The following is a 12110-nucleotide window of genomic DNA, read 5'->3' as shown; positions in this document are numbered from 1 at the left end:
AGCAATAGCTTCTAGCGATGACGCCGTGACCGCGTGACAGCCATGAGAATCGGCTTCTCGCGATGACGCCGTCAGCGCGTGACAGCCGTGACGCTCGGCCTCTCGCGATGACGCCGTCACCGCGTGACAGCCATGAGCAATGGCTTCTCGCGATGACGCCGTCAACGCATGACAGCCGTGACGCTCGGCCTCTCGTGATGTCACCGTCACCGCGTGACAGCCGTGACGCGCTGCTGCTGCTGCTGCCGATGCTTCCAGCTGATCGTCCCTCTGACGCGGGGTCGTCTTGATGTCGCCGTGACCCTCCGGTCAATCTCCCCACGGTTCTCCGACTCATCCAGAATGAAGCACCTCAACGTGACCCGACCAACCAGCCACCAGTACCCACCGGATCGCCTAAATTGTTTTACATTTTTGCAGATGTTAACCTAATCTTCAAATAATGACAAATTTACTGTACAGAGATTGATACATCAACGCTATTTTTGCATCTTTAAATCAAGTTCGTTACCGGCTTTTATCAACATAAACAACAATTCTTCTTTTTTTTTGTATTTTGAGGAACATAAACATAACAGTAAAATAGCACAAATTCAAAAAGAAAGAGAAAAATACTGCAATGAGTTTCGTTTCCGGGTCGCGTGTCGGGTCAATTCAAATGTCGTGCAAACAAAGCGCCCTCACTGGACTGCTTGACCATAACCGCTAATGAAGGTACCAAGACAAACCGGAAGGCTCTTGTACCGGATGACGCACAGGTCAACTGGTCATACATTCCAGTGAACGCATCGTTATTATTGTTGTTCTCATTGTTGTTGTTGGTGTAAGTTTATGTAACATTGTACTGTATAGCCCTACTTCATGCTCTTCTTAATTTTGTTGATTTTGCAATATTCTCCCTACCATACTACACGTGTTTCCTGTAATATTGCTCGCAGTAATATCCTTCTCATTAAATAACAAAACATACGTCCCATTAAATCCTCAGTTACTCTCCAATTCAAGCTTCTTGTTTACGCATAGTTGGGTTCCCGATCATGCAGTTTACAGCTACTCACGTAGATATTCATGCCCTTTTTTTAGCCCACGATGTCTCAGTAATCTCTTTTGCAACTTCCCTCCATAACATAGTTGCGAAGTTCCCTAGTTGCGAAATGAGTTCCAACGTCGCAAACAACAGTTAACCTACATGGAGTATCGAACTTTTCTTTTCGTGTTCCCGATTTTTTGCATGGGTATGGGTTCACTGTAAATCCCTTGACCACATTTTGTGTGTGCCGTGTAATATGTGTCCTTGCTGTAATTCGTTAGTTTGTGTCATTTCATTTCATTGAATAGGAAGAACAACACTTACCTACGTCGAAGAAAACATCTGTGTTTTTTGAAGTTCAGGGTTAGGTCCACTGCTTAAAGCCTGGGTAGAGAGAGGTAATGCAGAAACCAGTTAAAATCTTAACCAGAAAGCACGACCACCCTTCCTATGTCATTTCTATTTCTATTCTCTCTTTTTTTCAGCAAATAGTGTGCAATTATTATTTGCATCACCAAACACTGGATATCGCAATTTCAGCGTGGTCTGTTGTCCATCATCCCATTCGCTTCATGCTTTGAGTGTATCGGGTGTGTGTGTGTGTGCGTGTGTGTGTGTGTGTACGAGTGTCTTTACGCGCAAAAGCGCGTGTGTGTCTGTTCGTCACACTTTGTCACGTAACAGTTTATCACGTAAATTTCCTTGTTACTGAATAAACAGCAAATACGATAAGTACATAATACCGTGTTTTCATTACTACAGGCAGACTTACACCATCAGATTTCCATCCATTTGTCTTACAGTCGTGTCCACATGACGAGCGCCTGACAACCCGCGATTTCGCGGCTCAGGCGTCTTTGATTTAAGTTCGGCACGATTTGGGAAGGCAAACGGATGGGGAGACTTGTGTAAGCTGTGCGGCAAACAAAAAAAGGAAAAAAAAAGAAAAAAAAACAATAACAAAAGAAAACAGACCAACAAATAACCATGTACAGATGTCTAATATGCAGTGTTTACCATGTTTGACATTAGAGATTAGTTGAAAAAGGAATAAAAGAGTAATAAAAAAAAAAAACCCGAACGGATCCGTTTGACGTGTAAGCCTTTACTGAAATGCGTGTGTGTGTGTATTGAAGGAGCAGGCAGAAGGATGATGGTTATATATATATATATATATATATATATATATATATATATATATATACGTGTATGTATATATATATATATATATATATATATATATATATATATATACATATACAATGATAGAATAGAAGAATAGAAGAAGAATAAAATATGATAAAATATAATAGTAAATGGTCTTTGTATACTTAGTACAGCAAATGACCGTGAATAAATTTTGTTATAGTGCACGGGTTATAGTGCACTGTGAGATCTAGATGTACATGAAACGCTTGATTTTCAACATTTGATACGGACTCTTCGAAAACGTATTATGAACGGCTAGTTGGAATTTACTGTCGTGTGCACGGCAGAATGTCGTTAACGCGCAGACGGCTTTCCTGCGCATGCATGGCAAATGTCGTTAATGCGCTTCCCTTGCGCACAGCCAACCCGCACTCGTTACTCGCGTGGGAGTGCACATAGGTTCAACGTCACACTGACATGTGCAGAGAAGCGTGTTGATGACTTAAATTTTCTGGCATAACCAAAACGTGCTTTGCTGATTTATGTTTAAGCTTTAGATTACTTTTGAGCATTTGTAACCCAAAAGGAGGAATTCGATTCTCTCTGGAACAAATTGTTATTCGTTATTTTGGTTTATACTGTTGTTGTTGTTGGTTTTTTTTTACTTCAAACTAGTCTAGTAACAATATTACAGTAAATACGCATAGATGGGTGGGGTCAGCAGAATTGGACCATTTACTATATCAAATAGTGCATGGGCAGAGTGCAATATTACCATCCTATATGCACTCCCGATTCATGATTACCTCTTGTTCAGCTCTATTTTACTCGGCCTTCGGCCTCGTGAAATAATGCGGAACTCGAGGTTATCATGAATCGGTCATGCATATAATATAGTATACTGAACTCTGACCCATGCACTATTTTCACAATATACAGATACATATAATACATTGTAATACACCCGGTGATGGCTTATTGTATGGATGTATGTAAAAATGTATGTGGCAAAATTCTAAATAATTTCTTTCTTTTTTTTGCTTGCTTGTTTTAACGAACATTTCTGGGGCTTTTGAAATAATGGTAACAGGTATCGATTAAAAGACCTGAAGCCAATACAGAGTATCCCTTATGATTCCACATACTGCAAACCTGAGGACCTCAAATTTTCAAACAGCACAGATTAGGTTCAGTCAACATTGACTAACTCGACCTCGCACAAGTTGAAAAATTGGCTACGTCGAAGAAAAAATCTACCCCTACATGGATCTCACACGTGTTAATTCTATCATGTAAATCGAAATTCATGTATATCCAAGAATTTCCTCTTGACTTTTTTTTTTAAATTTTGGCTTCGCCTTAGGTGAGGTTGACTGTATATTCAAGTATGATGATGTACAATTGTAATTATTATGCGGTATACATTGTCCTCTCGCCAATGTCTGTCTTTTGGGGATATCGATCTGCCATTCAGAGGGTGAGGCACTCAAAAAAATTACTATGACAAAGTTTGCACGACATAAAAATCACACTGTAGACGCAAACGATTTTTAAAATATGGACTTTTCCTTCTCAATCTTTAATCCAGAAAAAAAAACAATAAAAACATTATGTACAAAATACATTAGCAATCGTACATTTATAACATAATTCATAGAGTAACATACAATTATAGTGTAAGTATTCTTTTTTTTTAAACTAAAAGTTGCATACCTGACAAAATACTATTTGCACAATAATATATCACAGTGATGAAGCAAATTGGATAAAGGCATATATACCTTATACTCTACGTAGCTTTTGTTTTTTTTTTTCTTCTTTTTTTTTCTTTTTGGTCTGTTAAAGAAACAACTTGCATCTAGGTGCCTATGCCAGAAGTATTAAGCATCACAGTACATCCCTGGTCAAACAATATCTTCATACAAATGGAAAGACAATGAAAACCCTGCTATCAGAAATAGAGCTTGTGATAAAGTTATGAATTTTTTTTTCTCATAGCCTGATATGAATTCAACAACAATAAGTCTGCTGTGAAACACCCCTTGTTTTGTTTGTTGAGGAAGCAAAATAGGAAATTAATGGCGGACAGAAGTATGCCTTTAAACATAAGATACAGCAATAATCAATAATGAGAAAAAGATAAAATTTCAAATATAGAAATCATGCAAAATTTGTTGTTTTTTGCTATCTCTTCAGACTCAGTGGGTGCAATATAAAACAATTTTTGTTGGCTTATGTTTATATGTTTGTTTCTAACAACAAAAGTTGGTATTTGCCCATTTGAAGAAATAGCAAAGTGTGCTGTACTCATTAATCTTTCTTAATTCCTCTTGAAGACAGGTTTTGATTTTGGTTTGACATTCACTGAATTTAAGTCAAGTTTAGTATTTTCATACGAATTTTCCAAATTAATGATACCTCTTGAATATCTCAATTGATGAAGTGTCTTGGGTTGCTATGCATTGTGTAAATGGATTAAAAATTGTTGGGAGGAAACAGAGTCTATATAACTTAAAAGAAAAATTCAAAATGTATGATGAAAGGAGTACAAAACTGCAGGAAAATACGCTTTGTGCAACACTGTATAATGCCCTGAACCAATGATGAACTATACCGAATTTATCGGAGATAAAGTAGCATGTGTGCAGGCAGAATCATCTTTTAAAAAGTCCACACTCATCAACAGCAAATTGTGCTTTATTTTTTAATACAAGAAATACACAGAAACTCAAAAGCACATGAAGGAAACAGCAAAAAGAATATATACCACAAGTAATTTACAGGTGTACATATGGAAAGCAGCAGATATCAAGATGGATTTCTCTCAAACTTTTTGTGGATAGTGCTAAAAGAAAGAGCCTGTTCTTTGCTCAGAACTTAAAATCTTTGACAAGATAACAACTTACTAAGTTTATTTTTTTTAATCCTTGCACTATGAGTTTACGGTCTGCAAGTGCAAACATGCTCTTTTCTTGGTTTTGTTTTTGTTTTCTCTGATGTTCATATTGAGAGCTTTATTCTTGGGGAAAGAAGTAGATAGACTTTATGTACACGAAGAGATATATGACCTTCTGCATGTCAAAAGAGGAACATGAATTATTGGCACAGAAACATTGAACTTGTTTGACACTGCACATGACATAAGAAGTGACTACTTTACAGAAGTCACATATATAACCCTTGTCAAATAACAATGTGCATATTTGCATTATTATATGAAAAGATACAAACATCATCAAGTGCAGTAAAACAACATCAGTGGTGCTATGCTAGGACACCAAAAAATTATTTTATTTGTGCGGGATCATTTGAACAACCTACAGTATAAGAACACATTTTACTACACAGGGGATGCTAGCAGCATATTCAATGTAGTAAGCTTTGTATCAAAGGCCCCTGTGCATTTACTGTCGTTTCATACTTGTTTCTAACTAAATTGCTGGGATTATTGTACTGAGAGCAGTACGCAAATAAATAGCAACAACCACTGACTAGCCTAGCAATTCTTTTTTTTTGACCACTTATATAATGCAGGATGCATACTCTTTGCAAAGCAAATAAGTTAGTTTAAAACAAGTCTTTTAAAAAAAGTCTGCATAACACACTTTTTTTTTCTTTTGAACGTACACAAGCAAAGGCTCAAAGCTTTTGTCATTAGAATTGTGCAACAGTGGCATGAATATACAATGGTAAACAATGGTACAATTCTGATATAGTTGATTGAAAGGCACATATACAGAGAGATCAGGTAATGACGACTTTTGGTTGGCAAAATTACAAAATTTGACGCTGTCGATTACAGCAGTCTCAAAAGCAAAGGGCTCCCCCTTTGCTCAAAATATCTACATGCACAATGTACATCTTAGATACCATTTTTTTTTTTAAATTCCATTCTGGACCAAAATATGAGTTGAGTAAATATATATATCAGCATGAATATGATAAATGGGTGATATGAAAATACAACAACAACAACAACAAAAAACCTCTCAAAGAATGTGTGTAACATTACGCATAAACACGTCATACATTATTGCTGTGCAGTTTTCTTTCTCATCCTTCTTGTACAATTAAAAAAAATGGTGTGGTGGCACACGTAACGTAGTGTGTCAACAGCTCTGTAAATAAGCAAGTACCTTGTATCACACAGTGGAGACAGCTATACACAGGGGAACAATAAACCAAAACGATAAGGGAAAAAAGATTAAATGCTGGACAATTGCGCAAGAAAAAAAAAACCCTACCAAAATAGTACCGCTGGGATAGTACTGGTGTATTTACAGACCTTTACAACAACCAGGAACACACACTCAAAAGAAAAGATAAGAGATAATATGATAAACAAAAGAAACTTCTGCAGCAGACCTATGTCATGATTGACATCTTTAAACCAGCAGTCAATTTGGTTGAGTTTTGTGATTTCTGAGAGGCCGACAAACTTAGCATAAAAAGGGTTAACTTTTGGCACAAAGGAAACATAATATCCACAACACTTTAACCCAATGGGAGTTCCAAGACATATACAAGGATTGTCATGCCAAAAGTTGATGATTCAATACCTATTCACTGTGCTTTAATTCATAACTGGCATGCATTATGCCTGACACAACCTTGGATCGGGAGAAACACCATGTCATCAATATCAAACGTGGCCACGGAGGTGTCGCATGTGCAAACCCTGGTTGAGTGGACCAATTCAATTTGATGTCACAAGAAGATGACAATACTAGAAGGGGTGGGATGTAAGACTCTAACATCGTGGTTTGTGGCTCCCAACAAGATACATTTCAATACTGCTATATTGAGTATCGGTATAAGCGGAGACACCATTGTTACACTATCTCTACCTCCACCTTACTAAATCTTTATTCGAACTCCAGTTGCATCATAATTACAGGGGAATGAAACAAAAATACATATGTGGACTGAGTGAATGCAGAAATATAAGCAGAACACATCAGTGAAGTTTGAGGAAACAAAGACAATCCATTCAAAAGTTATGAATTTTTCATAGTTTCAGGATGGACATGGCTGTGTAGGACAGCTACAACAATTTGTAATGTCATGGCAGGACAACAATATGAGGAAAATATATAAAGAGAATTAAACACATTTTCATTTTTCTAGTACAATGAAAGAGCACTTGGCTTACCACTTTCAGAAGGCAGGTGGAATAATATCATCCTTAACACATGTCAGTAATAAGTGAAAGGAATGTGTACTTTTCACAAAAAGTGAAATTTTGTGGAATTGTTTAATATATTTTTTCTTTATATCTTTGTCCAACTGTGAAATCACAAAAGATTAATTGTCATAGTCTTCTTATCTAGCCATGCTGGTACCAAAACTTCTACAAGTTCATAATTCAGACTGCTTGGTTTCCTCAAATTTCACTGATGTATTCTAATCATGTTTTTGCATGTCCTCAGTCCACATATGTGACCCGCTACAACTAAAAGGTCCTAAAGTCACGCACTGTCGAAGCCGTGAAAATCGAGTTTGAAGTCAGAGCATTAAAATTTGTCAAAACTTACGATTTTCTGATTTTGATATATTATTGGAGTCTAACATGTCTTCTATCATCTGTCGAAATTTTGAAGCAAAATGATCAAAGGAAAGATAAAAAAATAGCGTTTTTCTGAGCCATGTTTTTGGGCGTTTCAACGAAGCAGAAGCAGAGCGCCACAGATAGGTTCCGCCCCTAACAATGACCAGAGTGATCTCATTGGTCAGTTTGCTGCTTGCTGCTAACCGAAGCGTGAAGCTCGCACACTGCCCAGTCGACTGGTGCACGTGCGGGCGGGGTGCGCTATGCTCAGCCGCTTCTCTCATCCTGGTCACTGATTGGTTGGTTAGCAGACCGCCGACGCTGATGTGCTTGAATGAACTTTTCGGGGGTTGCTAGGGCTTACCTTCTATTGTCCAGAGGTGAAAACTGACTTGCGTGTCCCTTGATCGTGATTGCGTCGAAAGGAAGACTTTTAGGGCGCTTTTCTCGAAACAGTGTTTTTCCAGACGTCTCGACATGCTCTCTTTTAAACATCGATATCTTCACAGCCGATTATTTTTATAAAATGAGTTATATATCAATTTAAAGCAGAAAGATTAGGGGATTATATCATGCAATTTTCAAATAATCGACCTCGCTCGACTTTAGGATCATTTTGTTGTAGCGGGTCACATATATATTTGTATTTCATATGCCTTTAAGGCAAGTAGGTTCACTTTAAGTTAGAGGTAGACTATCAACTTAAAAAGATTTTTTTCAGCTTAACTGCCCAGGCAGATGGTTTCAATGAACCAGGCAACAAGCACAGGTGTGTAGAAAACCTATGGGCTATGTGAAATAAATACACTTTGAATAGTAGCATGGTGATCCGACTACCGATATAGTCAAAACATAAGAAAATGATCAAAAGAAGCGATTATGCCGATCCGAATCAGTGGAGGTATGTCGTTAGATATGGAGATGCTTAAAGCACTACAATATCCAGGTCTTGATATACCAATGTCTTTATCAGTTTGTTGGTTTTGTACATTGCTTTGCGTAATCCTCGATACCTGTATATTTATACTTCAGCCTATGGGGACAAAGTGCAAACCATCAGGTGATTAAAGAGCTTATTACAAGCCACTGGCTATTATACCAAGCTTCTCTTTTTATTATTTGGCTTGAAACAGGTTGAAGCAAGCGATATGGATTTTGTGTTTGATATAAAAACAGTAAAGACTGGTATTCATTTTATCTGTCATGGTGTAATGATGTCATAATCTGGGAAGAATAATGACAAGCGACATTTTCTTCCTTCTTTCTGTAACTTCCTTATTTCCTTCCTTCTTTCTATTTTCTGCCACTTCTACGCAAGTTTCACTGTTGCTGTATGACAAAATACCTGAATCTGTTAATGATAATTTTACACAGGGCACTGTTACAAGTCATCAGGTTACAAACCAGCTGATGGCTGCTCCTCACTGTCCAGTAGGTATAAGGCATACGTTTGGGTGCACGGGACAAGCCGTCAAGCTTTCTTAACACAGTACACGAACTTGGCAGACTATTCCCAGAGACCGCTGTGTACCATTATGAATGTTGGAGTAATCTTCCTTGCTGCATTCACCTTTATCCCTAGAAATACTGCAAGTTACTTCATTTTAAAGATCATGAGACATAGGAGACAACGCACTGAACAGTTAAACAAATCACAGTAAAAAACACCAACGAGTTCATAAATGAAAGTATAGCAAATGGAGAAATTGTACATTCAAAATTTCATGGCAATACTTACCTAAAGTGACTGACCCAACAAAGAAATGGTCTGATCTTTGGAAAGATTTAGATTTTGAGTGAAAGTTTCGAGGGATGTCTCCTGTAACAATGTGGGACATGATTAACAAACCTCAAAACCTTATTTTACAGTGGCTAGATGGGAATGGACTCATCTGCTATCTGTAATGTCCGTACAGCTTCACGTACATAAAGTGGATGAAAGTGAGAAGTGGAAACTGAGAAGAATGTCTATTGATTGAGGGTATGGTAAAAAGTTTTTCATATTCATTCATTCATTAAAAAAAAACAAAAAAAAAACCCAACACTGATAGGCAAGGATCACGTCTGACGAAGAGCTGGAACAATTATCAAGTGGCTCAACCACCGAGTGTGTTGATGCAATGATTGACCTCTCCTCATGACCTGTCACACCAACGTCCAGTCGAAGGAGGGAAACTGTCTGCATCAGGAATCCTCTCAATAGAGGGCGCCCTCCAGATTCTTCCATCCTTTTTTAAGTTTTTCCTGCTCCACGGAGGAAGAAAAAGAAGTAGAGTCTCTTCTCTTTTTTCGCTCTGGCTAGTCACTCTGCCGGGGATTATGAGCAGTGGTCAATGTTTCTGCCGTCGTCCGGCTCATCGGACCCGAACACGTTCAGGCTCTGGCCGACCTTAAAGTTGCGCACGCATCCCGACAGTCCTGTCGTGTAGCGGTTCATTGTCGTATCCACTATGGAAGGCATACCACCTGTAAAGAACATTAAAAAAATTGTAAAACAAAGATTGACATAATGTTTTACAAATGTATTCACAGATGCTGTTTTAACCCGTTGAGGACGGACTGATCTTGCTACAACACACATTTCCCATAGACACTTGCCTGAGTGTACTCGGGACTCGTCCTCAACGGGTTAAGAAATTAATTTGACTTTAATGACCAACTTTACATTTTATTACCTAGTGGTTCTGATTCCTGTAAGCTGGATCAACTTTTGATGCACTTATTGTGGTAAAAGTGCACAAACTTGCAAATCAGTATGGAGAAGCAATTTCAGAGTACATCTTGAAGGCAGGCAGAATAAAAACAGAAGGGAGAAAGACAAGGAGAGCTGGAAAAAAAGAACCTTGTTTGCAAGAAAGACTGGTACAGAGGAGAAACAGTGAAGAGAATCAGAACATAGTGTTCAAAAAACAGCAAAAAGACCCAGGAGATACTAATAGCTGACAGCAATTGCTGTATTTCTTGCATGCTAACCTATCTAAAGTTATTCACTCATATATAGCACACAGATTGATTAGCAGAATGACATTACTCACCTAAGTATAATCCATCGTTAACGTTGAGTTGTCTGAATCTCTCTTGGCCCGTTTCCGCGGTGACCGCATCATCATTGTCCACCTCCATGATGCCCACCACACCCAGCCGGTCTATCCTGATCTCATGCCAATCCCCATCATTGACCGGCCGCCTGCTCTTGAGCACTGCCTCACCTCCTCCTAAGTTGAATCTAAAATGAACAAGTAATAATTATTTAAAGGGATGGTATAGCACTTTTTGAAACCTATCTTCAGGTTTCTAACATTTTTTTGGTGAGATAATGAGAAACCTCTTACGAAATGTGAAAGAGTGAGTAATTCCAGGAGGATTTCAAAGTTTAATTGATGAAAATTGGTTTTGAAATGGCTGAGATATCCAAATCAGAGTGATCCTAATAAAAGGTGGGACTCACCTTTTATTACAATCACTTTGTTTTACTTTGTTTTTGGATGTCCCAGCCATTCCAAAACTAATTTTCATCACATTAACTTTAAATTCCTCTTAGAATTGTATGCTCTGTACTATTTCATAAGTGGTTTCTTGGTATCTTGCAAAGAGTTAAAAGCCCACTCCTCATCTCCACCAATACCATACCATCCCTTTAAACTTGATAGAGCACACACATCATTCTATTCAAAAACTAAAAAAAAAAAGCATAATTTTTTTCAAAGAGAATGTAATATTACAATGATGATGATGAAATTCATACAAAGTGTGAGATGCTTAAATAAGTCTTTGTTTGATTATTTTAATTTGAAAATTCAACTGGGTGTCAAAAATCAAGTTTTCCCAATTATTTTATAGATAAAGAGGGGGAGTGGGTTCAGAATGGAACCACGGACATCAAAACCAGAGTATACAATGTTGGAGACAGTAATCAAGGTGACAAACTGATCTAATTCATCAGGTCATGGGGAGTTTGTGCAGAAATATTGTCTTCTTCATACTGGCACCTCAAATATTCACTAAATATCTTACAATACTGGCGAAAAATGAGATGGATCTGTTCAAATTCATCAAATATGAAAAAAATGTGAAAAAAATTACACAAATATTTGCCATATTGGGATAGAAATATCACCTTAAACCTTCTAAAAATGTACATTGCCAATCTAAAATTTATGTAATATACAAGGCATTTGTCTTAGGTTTTTCGTATGATTCGACAACCACAATTAAAACATGGTAAATGACCACTCTGGAGTTCCAATAAAAGACAAGATTCTATTGACCTCATGATTTACTAGCAATGAATGATAAAAATCACAATAAAAAGATACATCTTTAAACATGAAAAAAAAAAAGTATTACGGTAAAACCTGCCTTTGTGGCCACCTGTCTATGGCA

At 37.5% G+C, this 12110-nt stretch overlaps 1 protein-coding gene across 1 annotated transcript in view; it reads right to left on the bottom strand.

Annotated features, from left to right (window-relative positions):
* Nucleotides 1-9896: 9896 nt before the first annotated feature.
* LOC139723597 (pikachurin-like) overlaps nt 9897-12110 on the bottom strand; it is a 152410-nt gene continuing 150196 nt past the window's right edge. The window contains exons 13-14 of the mRNA XM_071634831.1: nt 10763-10953; nt 9897-10193 (exon numbers count right to left, since the gene is read on the bottom strand). Of these exons, the coding sequence (XP_071490932.1) occupies nt 10045-10193; nt 10763-10953 (340 nt within the window). The 3' untranslated portion in view covers nt 9897-10044. The remainder of the gene's footprint in view (nt 10194-10762; nt 10954-12110) is intronic.

This window comes from Diadema antillarum, unplaced genomic scaffold (genome assembly GCF_040938485.1).
Source record: "Diadema antillarum isolate AM-2024a unplaced genomic scaffold, OU_Dant_1.0 scf00000195, whole genome shotgun sequence".
NCBI classification, from domain to species: Eukaryota; Metazoa; Echinodermata; class Echinoidea; order Diadematoida; family Diadematidae; genus Diadema; species Diadema antillarum.
This window is presented reverse-complemented; position numbering and strand designations above follow the sequence as displayed.